At 46.1% G+C, this 13,449-nt stretch overlaps 1 protein-coding gene across 1 annotated transcript in view; it reads left to right on the forward strand.

Moving 5' to 3' along the window:
* LOC137905531 (CD9 antigen-like) overlaps positions 1 to 4,953 on the forward strand; it is a 6,969-nt gene extending 2,016 nt beyond the window's left edge. Inside the window, 8 exon segments of the mRNA XM_068749775.1 lie at positions 906 to 967; positions 969 to 1,011; positions 1,107 to 1,204; positions 1,914 to 1,988; positions 2,080 to 2,181; positions 2,558 to 2,635; positions 2,727 to 2,810; positions 3,432 to 4,953. Of these exon segments, the coding sequence (XP_068605876.1) occupies positions 906 to 967; positions 969 to 1,011; positions 1,107 to 1,204; positions 1,914 to 1,988; positions 2,080 to 2,181; positions 2,558 to 2,635; positions 2,727 to 2,810; positions 3,432 to 3,647 (758 nt within the window). The 3' untranslated portion in view covers positions 3,648 to 4,953.
* The last annotated feature ends 8,496 nt before the right edge of the window (positions 4,954 to 13,449 follow it).

The following is a 13,449-nucleotide window of genomic DNA, read 5'->3' on the forward strand; positions in this document are numbered from 1 at the left end:
GGTAAGTCTGATTGTGAAAACGTACAAGCTGTCCTTTATTTTATCTTGAATATGTTGTTGAGTAATGTTTATTTTTTATTTGTTTTAAATGTATTCAGTCGTGTCAAGTAGCTACAGTGCGGATTACTTTTATCCTGCTGCGTGCGTCACTGTTAAAAGTTAAAGCCCTCCCCCCCCCCCCCCCCCCCCCCCCCATTTTCCTTAAGCAAAGAGTTTTGCGTTGGCATTTGGTGTATAATTGTAAAATAATGATGAAAAAAACAAGACAGCAATCAGAGATAACCACGTCTGATTAATAAGAAATGATAATCGCCAAAAAAAAAAGAAGAAAAATATTTTGATCACCAAAATCTGAGGAATCATTCCTTGGCTTGTTTCCTGTCTCTCCAAAACAAAATGTCAGCAAAGTCTGATCAATGACTGCATGCGGATACTCCTCAGGAAGCCAAGATGTGTTAGGGGTTAACACCCTTAACGCTCAGCGGAGCACCTGTCTTACAGGTTTATATGTCGCCTGAATGACTCAGCCAAATTCCACTCAAGCGTTTGCTGTCATTAGTACTTGATGTTATTATAGGACTACTGTGTTTTACTGTGTAAATGTTGTGTGTCGTTGTTGTTTCTTATTGGACCGTTGTGTCTGTAATGAAGTATTGATTGATTGATATATTTTTTTTAGTAATTCTGCTGACAAGCCAAGCCAACCAAACATTCTCCAAAAACATTACCTCCTTGGCAGAATAATATTAATAATAGTTTGACCCCTTGTACATCAAAGAGATGTAAGGTTTTCCATAGAAGGTGATTCATTTCATCTGCCCCCCCCCCGAGACTTCAACGCATCCAGAACGTTGCAGATCCTTTTGCGGAATTGAAACCTTGTGGTGTGTTGTATGGTTCTGCAGGCGCTGGGCTTCGCCTGCTTGGGTCTGGCCTTGCGCTGAGGCTGAGCCCAAACACCAGAGGCTTATTTTTCAATAGAGGCGCTCAACTCTAGCGCTTTTGTTACCGGTCAGTACATGTTATGTTTCCAAAAAAAAAGATGCAGCTACTTGGCTTCTCCTGCATGTCATCATGCAGCTCTGTCTTTCTCTTTCTGCCATCAGCTGTGGTTGTGCTGATAGTGATCGGGACAGTGTTGCTGATTCTGGTGTCATTTGGAATCTACGGTGCCTGTAGTGAGAAAAGATGTCCCTTGCAATTGGTGAGACAAATTTTTTCTAGCGTCAGTAACTTCCTTGTAATGTTTGGCTGCTGTGCAATAACAGCCATACAGCTGCACCAAGTCGTTCCTATAATTAATAATGTGGCTCTACCGCTACTCAAAAAGGTAGATTACTAAGATGTTTGCAAACAAAGGCTGGTTAAAATGTTCAGTTATTAAATATGTAGTACATATTAATGTAATATTTATTAAATAACTGAATGTTTCAGTAAATGTCAATTCCAGATGTTAAATGTCTTTTCATTAAAAATAATACATGCTGTTGTTTTTTTCTCCTAATAGATTTATATGTTTTAATAAACTGAAATGGCTGCGTGTTGGGGTGGGGAGTCAGCGTTTCAGTTGTGCTCTAATGCTACTGAAAACATTTTTATCAAGGTTGGCATGTCTGATAAAATATGACCCATATTAATCAAGCTTCCCGTCTCTCTGGGCTTGTTTTTAAATGTACCTGCCTGAACATGAGTCACAAGCACGTTGTCAGGAGTTTTTTTTTATAAGTTGTATGTGTCCAGTAAACCGGCACTTAATGAAAGAAGTGAAAACATTGCTCTTCAATTCAAAATATGTCATTTGGTATCAGACATTTCTGTGAAGGATGCCGTTCTTTCGAGTATAAACAAGCAAGCAAACGTGTGGGTCATTAATGTACAAGCTTTTTTTTATTTTATTTTCATCCTTCTTTCAGTTATCCGCTCTTCTGGCCATTCTGGCTGTGACTGTGATTGCTTTTGGAGCGATAGCTTATTCCAGCAGGGACCAGGTGAGGATCCGATAAAAAAAAAACGAATTGCAAATAAGAATTTCATCAGCGAGTGCCTGACAGTTATGACCCTTGTAATTTTGTCATTCAGGTTGTTCAGAGCGTCGAGGAGTTCTACAGTAGCATTTATGCTATGTATGTGGCTACTGAAGACCCCGCCATTGGTGCCACTCTGACGTTCATCCACGAGACCGTAAGCAGACACTGTCCTTCGCTCTAATTAGATCAAGTCCAATGTTATTTGCCTAAATCTTGTCTTGCTGCATTTACAATTCGTGAAGTGTGTAAACTAATTCTTTGTAATAGATAAAACCTTAGCTGGTGAAATATCCTCATAATTCTGAAATGGCAAATTGGATTATAATTTCATAACCAAATTTGCTGAAAGCATTCGTGAATTAGACATTTTGTTCTGTTAGCTCGAGCAACATGTCACAATAACCTCTTAAACCTTAATCCTTTCTTTAATAAATTAAACATTACACAAACTCATGACCTTTAAAAATGTTGGATTGGAGGAATATAAATTTAAAGTTTTAATAATGTGTTTTCATCTGCTTGCCATGTAGCTTTCCTGCTGTGGAATGACGGGCATCACGGTGCTGGAGCTGGTTAAAGCCACTTGCCCCAGGGGTTTCTTTACGAAGGTAAGTTGGTGTTAGCGATACACCTGTTTATTCTCAGTTCCTGTGTTAAATTCAGCATAGCGATGCATTAACCCTTTCCTGTCTTCTACAGAATTGCCCTGGGGTCATTGCAGACGTCTTTAACAATCACGCGCCAGTGGTTCTGGGCGTGTTTGTCGGAACAGGCGCTCTGTTGGTAAGTAAATGCAACGGTTTCACTCGCAGTAAATTAAGTTCCCGTTTCATTTAAAACAGGCTCAACAATTAACAATAAACAATAGAGAAAAGAAATTCATTTGTATTTATCAATTAGCATTTACAGCCGTGCTAGCACATTGTGAGGCATGCTTAGTTAGAGTGGAGACTGCAAGCCAGGCCTTCTCATCCAGCATCACTGTCTGACCTCACAAACGCCCTTCTGGAAGAAAAGGCCAAGAATTCCCAGAAATGCACTCCTACAGCTTGCGGAATAGCCTTCCTAGAAGAGTTGAAGCTGTCGTAGCTGCAAAGGGAGGACCAACATCATTAAATCCTCTGGTTTAAGAATGAGATTTCACTCAAGGCCACGTCTGTGTGAAAGCGGGCGAGCAAATGCCTCTGGCAATATAGTGTATGCCGAGCTGGCTTCATCACAATTAGATGCTCAAGCTGATGATGCGGGAAGCAAGATGCCCCATTCATTTGCTTGCTGATCAAGGTTGTGCCAATGTCTTTTAATTAAATGTTAATGACCGTGTTCTGATCACCGTCTCTTTTCATTACTCCTCTCCTCTTGCTCTATTTTCCTATCATTCTTCCAATCATTGCTTCCCTTAAGGTTGTAGCTCTGATTTGCAGTGCAATCCTCAGCAAACAGATTGGCCAGTCTGCCTCATCGCCTCAGTACATCACCCTGATTCAGCACACTTACGTCCCAGCTGACAATCAGCCAGCCCAGCCTCAACTGGCCACCACCTGCAGCCACCACCCGTACCCGGACCCAGTCGTCTTCACTCCTCTGACTGTGGCCAACATCCCTGCGGCCCAGGCCTAGAGCGTTTCCAACCACCCTGCTTTTTTTTTTATTCGGTTACTTTTCTGCTGGTCACCTGCCTTCTCTAAACAAAAGTTCACTTTCAATTTGTCCAAGGCACAATTGTAACAGCACACTGAGACTAATGGAACATTGCGTTTCTGAATTCAAGTTTTCTAGCAATTAGACCATTGACTAAATACAGAGACAAAGTTAAAGGTGCATCTTTAAAACAAAAGGCAGCGCTTGCTTTGCTAATCTCGCACAATTCTTTTCTTCGCTACCAATTTCTGCATAATTACCTGTTTGGCAAATTAATCTCTAGTTTAGTATAAAGCTTTCTTTTATCTGTCTTTGACCATCTTAAGTTTGAGCCCCCCTTCATGGGGCCACGTGCAGGTTGGGAGCACGCGGGTGTAAATACAACCTCTGAACTCCCGCTGGTTGATTACCTTACCTTCCTCCATGCTTGTTATACCCTCCTCTTCCTCCTGGGCCTGAGCCACAGATCATCGCATTGATCTGCACCGTCATCCTCATCCAAACGACCAAGAGAGTCCAGCAGATGAACACTGCCTACCATTCAAAGGTGTACTAAGACGCAGCCGTGCACCGCCACATCAACGGAGACGTCGCTGGAATGCAGGCTCAACCAACAACAAACGAGTCGTAGATTCTCCTCTTTATGCAGCTACTGAGCCCACTAGCTTCAGCGCTTAGCTTGCAAGATTCTTTACATGAATATTTGTGCTGATATTTTGACTCCTTGTACAAACAAATGTCTTTTTTTCAGAGCCAATAAGTTAGCTTTAAGTAAAATAAATAAATAAAGACTGCTGGGGGACTGGATGTTGCTTATAATTTAGTCATTCATCCTAGGCCTAATAAGGAGATAAGGGGAATTTATTTTGACAGCTTTATGTGCGAATGCAAGAGGGATACTTTTCTTTAACATTTAAATTCTGTTACTTGCGTTTGGGACAAAGCACAGCTCATCACATGCTTATTTTTTTCACTGTGCAATGTTTGATTTATAACCATTTACAGCTAACCAATTTTCTTGCATTATTTTTATAGTTCAAAGCATTCCATTCGTTGCTTGACTGTCAGAAACTAAAACCAAGCACCTTCTTGAGTGAAATGATCACCTTGCCATTAACAGACGTTACACGGTTTTCTTCCTGTTCTACCTCCAACCCACACTGAACACGCTTCTGTGTTTGTACTCTGAAACGCCAACATCTCACAGTGTGTCTTAGCTTTGAAATATTTCACGAATATATTCACATCACTGTCATAAAATAAAACAAAATGCTGTTGTGCAAAATGTCTTTATTCCATTGCCAACACGTTGCTGTTGGGACCTATGATGGAATGAGAGGTTCGTTTAGTTTGCATCTTAAGTGGCCCGCGCTAATGTCCTGAAGAATCAATTTTCCATCCCACCGTTTTCCTGTAGCCTTAATTGTGACAATTTTCAAAGGCCACACTTGCAACGTTTAGGAAACAAGGCAAAGCCTAATGCAATTAGCCAATGGGAGAGATAGTAATTAGAGGATGATGGCACTTCTGCCAAAACTGATCAGTGTACAACTTCAACTGTTGGTTGTACATATGTGGACAAAGTATGAAGTACTGTACTCAGATTATAATGCCTGTTATAAAGTATTAGACCATTCCTTTATTGCTCCTTAATGCCTGCACTGTGTTCAACTTACCGTTGATGCGGCAGACGGTACAGCCGCCATCTGCAGCAGCACAAACTGCCGATAAGGACGAGAAGACGACCTGAGGGCAGGACAAACAAAGACATCGGCTTTACAGCATGATGACAGTCATTCTCTTCTACACGTTATAATTAGAACGGTCCAAGCTTTGTAACTGGGCGGCACCTCTGGGTCGTCCAGGTCAGCGTTTCTTCCGTCCGTGTGGGTGAGACTTCCTGAAGGTAGCAACAAGAATCCGGACACTACGACCCTTCCAATTTGGTCAGTGTGGGGAGAAGGAAGTAGCCCAGAGTCAATACAGGAGTCACGAGTACACAAATGCTTTAAGAACTAGCATTGTTATAGCTTCAAAACGGCCATTTTAAATAACGGATGACGATGCAGGGACACCCAATGCTCATTTCTGCTTTTCAAACAAATGCAGCTTTTTATTCCAACTGCTGAAAGTTGAGTAAACCATGTAGCTTGTTGACAGTTTATAGCCGGCGCTTACTCATGTCTCTAATTCTAGAAAATAGAATAAGCTCTTGTTAGAAATCAGGCCAGAGCATTAACTCTGAAGAAACCGGTTATTGCGTAAATGTGCCGTTAAAAGAAGGAAATATCCAGAAATAGTTATGTTACATCATTTTATTTTATGGAGATCCTAGTCACATAATATCAACCCAAACAGCGGGACATAAAAGCCAGTAAGCGGTGGGAATCATTTGCCCCACGTTGCCAACAGCGATGAAACCTGCCACGACGCGAGATAAATGTGTTTCTTTACCCCACCTCCTACAGCTGAGGGCAAATTGCTGCCATTACTATCCAGCAAACACACAGATACTAACGCTTCACAGTCTGCGAGGGGTACAAACGTTTCAATTCACACGCGAACCAAAGAAACTTGCACTGAAACAGACGAGAACATTGAACTGAAGTAACCCCAAACTCACTTATAAAAAGGAGCATTTTTAAACATACCCAACAGGAGGGCCCTCGTGCCCGGCACCGCGTTGGTAGAATTCCAACACGCCAGCCACCATCTGACAAAACATCTGCATGGAAAGAAAATTCCTTTCAGTGGACTCGACTGATCTCCCACTGAAGCTCCACACAACGTGGCGTACGTATTACAGGCGTGTCTCACGTCTTTGCTCACTCCACAGCCGTCCAGGGAGACAACGTAGAGGTCAGGGTCAGAGGTCAGCCTGTGCAGTTTGCAGGACGCACGGCCGTCCTCGGAGGAATGATCCGTGGCGTCCGCTGTGGGCTCCACCGCAAAGCCAGGTACCACAAACAGGAAATGGCTTCCCGGCGTACATTCTGGTGATGATGTTATAGCGAAAATAAACCGGTTAAAAATCACGTTCAAAGATACAGTTGTGTGTCATGGGCAGCGTCCTCAGGCCTGAGCCCACACCTATATTTATGGCTGTCTTTTTTGTTATTTCCAGGCAAGTGCTGACATGATCCACGATGAGTGAGGAATCTGACAGAGGGTGAGTCAGAGGGAGTGTACAGTTTGGCCTTGAGGTTTTCTGAGCTCAGTTAGAGTTAAACTTGAATCTCTTTACTCCACAGCATGAGATGCGACTATTACAGCTTTGTTACAGCTAGAACAACAAACTGCAACTTTAAAGGGAGTCGATGTTCTTTTATATGATTCAGCGAGTTCTTAAAACAGAAAAACAAACAATATTGCCCTTTCAGCGATCTAGAATCAAGACAGCGACTGTGCAGTAAAGTGGACTCATTACCTCTGAGATCCTTCTCTTCAGCCGAGTGCCCACTAGTATTATACGGACGCTGCTGAGTCACATCATGGAAATAGAGGCTGTGAAAGCGTTCCGACTGAGGAACGCTGGCGTATCCCGCCTCAGCAGCATGACCCAGCATCCGACTCAGGTCAGAGTCAGAGGGAAGGTGAGAGGAGCTCATATTGTCCATCGGATGCACTTCCTGGTCGTCTGCGGACGCTTCAGGCTGGTAGTTGTGGAGATAGTAATAGTGATAATAGTAGTGACGTAGGAGGCTCAGGTAAACATTATACATGGATTCGAAAGAAGCGGGAGCTTGAGGTGTGTGATGGGTCGGATGCTGCGTTGTTGAAGCGGATGCTTGATGCGGAGGGTCCGATGTTGGAGATAAAGTCTCGGGTTCATCGACCACCCCATAGTGGAGATAAGGGAGGTAATAGTCGGGGTAAGGAGGGAGATTACGGATGGAAGAAGACGCTTGCACAAGAGGAGGAACTACAACAGCTTCCAGCGCTTCTCCACCATTCCAGCTCATTGCAGCTGGGCGTAGCTCATCTATGGGAGTGTGCAAACCGTATTTGTCGTGATCTTCTGATGGGCGAAGGACAGAATCAACCTCGGCGCCAGAGTCTGCGCTTTGACGATCAGACAAATTTGTTTCCGTGTCAGGATTGAGAGAGGCCGAACTTCCGGCCTCGTCCACAGCAGCATGTGGAAAATAAAAGAAGAAGTGCTTTGGATAAGGCTGTGGAAGTTGGGGTGCTGCGGTTGGGAGGGCGTGAGGTTGAGGGGCAGCCTCAGGCATGGCCGGAAATAACTGGTTCCAATTAAATCCGACAGGCTGCTGGGTGCCGGGGGGTAATAGTGAAGATTCAGAGTCAATAGGATTTGTTAAAGGGGGAACATCGGGACTCGGGCGTGCGTCGGGGGTTTTAGGATGATGGTAGTAGTGATAGTATTGACTGAAGGCGTGGCTGAGGCGAAGAGGCGGTGCTGTAACATGAATGGAGAAGCCTGAATCCGAGCGTGCACCACTACGCTTCTGAGAGAGCACCAGTGCAGGACCCCTTTGCAGATCTTCACTAGAATCATCTCGACCGTCCGCAGACCAAAGAGAAGCGAGGACACTCGAATGCTTCCGAGGCGCCCTTACAGGAGCCTGAAGAGTGGGATGTCCTTGATCATCTGGTGGGGAATCAACAGGAAGGACAGGCTGTGGACTAAACGTACGGTCAGGAACTGGTGATGGGGAAGCAGGGCGGGGCTTGTGTGGATTGTGCCCATCCAGAAGTGGATTCTTGTGCTGATTTCTAGGGTGGGGATAATAAAGCGGGGCCAGGTAGAAAGGTGGATCCCATGGAGAAGCTGCCAGAGACTCCGGTGCTCCTGGTCTCCTGGTTGAAGGATGAGGGTCGGTGACTGGAAGCTGATGGAATACTGGGGGTTCAACGGGAGAGAGCGAGCAGGACAGGCTAAATGTCTTCTGGCCAATTTGAAGAGAAAGCGTGTACTCTCCATCCTGAAAGAAGATGTTTTCTGTAAGAGGCTGAAAAGAAAATGACCATATTCAACTGTGGAACACGTTCGCACCTTTACTGTGACGCCACACGCTAGGAACGTGGCAGTGATGACGACTTCTGCATCTCTGCGCTCCACAGCGTACCCACACTGCTCTGCCGAGGCCACCAAAGAGGTCCATTCCCCCCCGACTGCACGCAAAAGAAAAAATACTTTTCATATCCACTTGAAAAGATCTGGAAAAAAACCCCAGATATGAAATGCAATAGAAAGAAAAGCATGTTTTTGCTGTTACCATTTACCCGCAGCACCTCCGAGGCAGACGGGCCCCGCACTTTGACGGCCATGCGGTCAGATGAGCAGCAGACCGACGGCGGATCCGAGGCCTCGGACTGGATCTGAGGGACTGGGCACGAGATCTTAACTGGAGTCCCCCTCCACAGCAGAGGCAACACATAGCCGTCAGCCTGAGGACACATTTCAAGAGCGCGAGTCAGTATATGAAAGTCCCTGAACAGCCTCGTCGCAGATGAACCCATCTAAACCATCTTAAGGGGATAGTCTGCATGTGATCCTGCATGTTTAGTTTCCTTAAATGGGGTTTCTGTGGCCCAAATGTTATCAAGTAAAGCATGTAGACCGCCTTCGGTAGTACTGGCTGGTTGTTAGGTCTGCAGTGACGACATGAAAACCCGATGCATTACCTCCCGCTCGACGTGGCAGGCGTCATAGCGAGCTACGAGACGAAGGTCTCGCCGCGTGGTCCGGACCGTGTAGCCACACTCCGGTGGCAGCAGGGATAGGGGCAGAGGGGAGTCATTCGCTGAGAAGCAGAAGAGACCATAACTTCACCCTGATAACATGACAAAGACTCTGACAGAGAGACCACAAATAAAGTGTGTTTATATGGAGGAGCGTAAAGATGACGCAGTAGACGGACGTTTGGGAGGATACCGTAGCGCCCAATTAAAACGCAAGCCGTTCACAGCAGCCAACGGAAAGCTGGGTACTACGTAATGGAGAATCGTCATCCTCACCACGGTCCAGCAGCAGCCAATCAGCTCGCCTCCTCCTGGCAGTGAGGGTCACGGCGTCGTCTCCACACTCGACCACAGGCTGCAGCTTCTTCCAGATCTCCTCCGAGCCGCCGAGCCGCCGACCCTGGGCTCGTTCCTGATCTGTTCAACAGAAGCAAACCACACCCGAGTTCACAGTCTGTTAGAACTAATTTCAGACTCACACAAAAAATATATATCTAGGACTTACTATCTGTACCTGCTATTAAAAGAATAGACTGTAGAAAACGTATGAGAATTAAAGAGGCAGATGAGAAGGTTATGAACCTGACAGACTTGATTCAGGGCCAACGAACACACGCGTAATTATCCCTTCACTGCAGACTTCCCCTTCCTCAGTTTGCTTCAGTTCGTCCCCTCCACCAGTGGAGGTTGTAGACGCCACCCTGGGTTCGAGTCCCCTCCGAGGCCTCCTTGGCGTGACGTAGACGGGAGTCCCTTGATGGTGACTGTATGGTCGGGCCGTCAGCTCCCTTCTCGGCCTGGTGTCGAGCTTCCTTTCTCGGGACTGAGTGAGGCCCCCTGTCGTGAGGACGCGGTCCCTGCCACCTTCACGCATTGAATCAGGGTTCGGTTGGAAGGAGGAACTGGCAGGCTTCGACCAGCCCGCTGGAGGCAAAGTCACTGAGACGGCGTAAACGAGAAGGAGGCAGAGGCAGCAGCCATTCTGGTTCAGTTCACGCATTTCAGCCGAGAGCTTCTCTGTGCGCAACAAATTGCTGCGACCGACTGAACTGCAGGATTTTTTATAGACCTCCTGCCACACCTGTTCATCAATTACCAGGCTTAATTGGCCGGGCTGCGCATGCTCAGTAGGTTTTAAGCGCAGTCATTATTTGCATCCACTAGGGGGCAGCAGCACTGCATTGCGCCTAGATGGCAGCTATTAGAGGTTTATTTTCACGACGCCTTTTTAATTCTCAGTGTATCATTTTTTTGAACAATGATTTAAACTTACATTCAAAGGCATTTTGTTTGCATTCCATTCAGTGGTATTGATAATAGATCGGTGAATGCCCTCTGAAAGTAGAAATGAAAGGTGCGCTTTCATTGAACTATAGTCATCCTGACATCAGGTGGTTTTTGCCCTCTGTCAATACATTCTCCTCTGTATTGTCGAACTAATCAATCAAACACAATCAAGTTAAGTGTTAAATTACATCATAAGTTTGGTCTACCATCTAACTCCTCTTTTTCGTGTGCTTGATAATGATCTCCATTGTGCTCTTCCATCCGTTAACATTTTAGTAAACCGTACCTGTTATATTTCCTTATTAATATTGTTGTGAACTATCTCCACAAAACAGAACAGCCAAGACTGCCAACAAGCATGTGACAATAAAGGGCTCTGCACCGCTCCGATCAGTCATAACTCTGTGGTATGACTATCAGCTGAGCTCAGGCGCGTCATTTCCTTGGTGTTTCCCTCTAACACCAGTTCTTTTTTCTGTCTCTACCTCAGTGCGAGGTGAAGAGTGTGCGGGGCGAGGAACTCGGCGAACCCCATGGCTGTACAGCTCGAACCGCTGCAACAAAGAAACGTGAACAATTACGCTTCACAACGTGGCCTTGAAGCATGTGTGTGTGTATGTGGAGGAGTTGGGTGGGGGGGGGAGGGCACGGATCAGTTGATGATGGGTGCGGCAGTGGGATGACTCATATTTGGAGTTGCCTAGCTACCGCTCAGAGTTGTTTTCTTTAGACTCCGAGTGAGAGTACAGTGTGCATGTCTGGATTTCATTGAGAGAGCAAGAGCTTTGTGGGGGTGGCGTGCACTCGGGTGGCACTGAGCAGGAAACAGGAGGAGTACGCAACCCCCCCCCTCCAAAAAAATAATAAAGGGAGTAGAAACTGGAGTTAAATGTAGTAATGTGACTCAGAGAGGGAACAAAATAGATTGAGGACGAGAGGACTCAGGCCGAGGAAGTGAATCAAGACTAAAAAATCCCTGGCGAGTAACCATGGCGACGTGTCAGCTCGAATGAATGGGAGGATTTTTTTTTTTTTATTGAATAGAAACTGTGGCGATGGCGCCACAACTGACACCTGCTAATATTTGCCCGACTGCTACAGCGCAGCGTCTCACGCTCTCCATGTCGGACTCATTGTGACTCCCAAAGCACAGGCGGGGCGGTCGAGCGCACGTACGTGCACAGGGCGAAGCCATCCAGGCGTTCTCCTTTACCTCTTATTTGAATACAACAGTGTAAAGTGTGTGTGTGTGTGTGTGTGCACACAAAAGTTATTTTGCTTCTTAAACGGTCAAGGTCACGTGCCAGTGATATGAACTAATGTAGGGGGTCGTCAACTTTACGACCCCGCGCCAGCGCGGTTGTAAGTCGACCCGCCGCTGTGTGAGGCGTGTATGAGACGGCCTTTAAATTATGACCAGTATTTATTTAAATGTGGGTCAAAAATAAAGTTTGGCGTCACTCCCTTAGTATGACGATTAGTATGCATAGCAACAATATTCGTGTGTTTGTCTTTCACTAGAGCTTCTGGTCATGTGACTGCTCTTTGGGGCGAGATGAGGCTACTCACACGCCTGTGCAACGGTGGCTCGTCGTCAAAAGCAGCCCCCTGTGGGAGTTTCCACACAAAAAGCCACCGACAGCAGCGCAGACACACACACACACACACATTCCAAGCGTTTGAGACTATCCAGGTAAATGCCGTCAATACGCACTCGTGCTATTTTGATAACGTGGCCTGTGGAACGGCGGGGCAGGGCGTGACACTGTGAGACGGAGAAGGAATGAGCAGAGACAGAGTCGACCACAGACGGAGCTTTGCTATTGTGCAAAGCAGCAGTGACTCGGCTGCGGTCGGGTTCACTCCCCAGGCATGAAGGCACCACCGCCGGATTTGTTTCACGCAGACTTCATGTTGAAACACTCACGGCCCGAGAATCCTCGCAAACACCTTTATTAAGGGATTTGATGTGACTCAGCTCAAAACTGCAATATATCCCGCCATAAGAGAGAGGAAAACTTTACCAGCAGAAATGAAGGAGGATGGCGGCGAGCTTGGTGACGATGTAAGAAATGTTTTGACGAGTCGAATGATCTCGTCACATCACGCCTTTTCTTACAGTGTGATTTGGCATCATGTAGCTTGGCCCGGTTCTGTGCGTCTCATCAGTATTCCACTCTTAATGACCTCACACTTCACGGGCACGGCGGCTAACGGGCCCGCCGTCGGCTCAGCCGGTAAGCGTTTGAAGGAATCGAGTTTAATCTGCGTGCACTTCACTTCACAGAGGAGACAATGCCACGGCTGTTCCCGGTGATCTTCTCTGCTCTGGGTTTTTCCAGTACTGATCAGCGGAATTACAAAGGGCTGATTGTTGAGGAAGACATCTCATTGGTCCTCCTCCATGGCTACGCAGACATGTGATTTGTCATTTTTTTTATTTGGATCTGAAAAATGTGTTCTGCTCTGCCCCCCATGGTCAAACATCCATGTTTTTACTGTGAAATATTAAACGTCGTCGTATTTCCAGGCCTGACAAAATGCCGAGAACTGGGAAAAATGCCTGATTCTGTCAAAAGTGTCAAAAAATGAGGCACACATGCTGGTTTCAGTCAGGAAAGGCTCGGAGGGAGTGTCGTCTCGCATTTTAAGATTCAGTTCAAACTTTGGTTTACCTAAACTGCAAGGTGGGGTGGCCACGCCCAGAACAGGATCCGGTCCGACCACATTCCCTGTGCTTACCTCGGCCTCTTTCTCAGACTTGTGTTTATCTGCTCTCAATGACTTC

The sequence above is a fragment of the Brachionichthys hirsutus genome, chromosome 16, assembly GCF_040956055.1.
Source record: "Brachionichthys hirsutus isolate HB-005 chromosome 16, CSIRO-AGI_Bhir_v1, whole genome shotgun sequence".
Taxonomy (NCBI): Eukaryota; Metazoa; Chordata; class Actinopteri; order Lophiiformes; family Brachionichthyidae; genus Brachionichthys; species Brachionichthys hirsutus.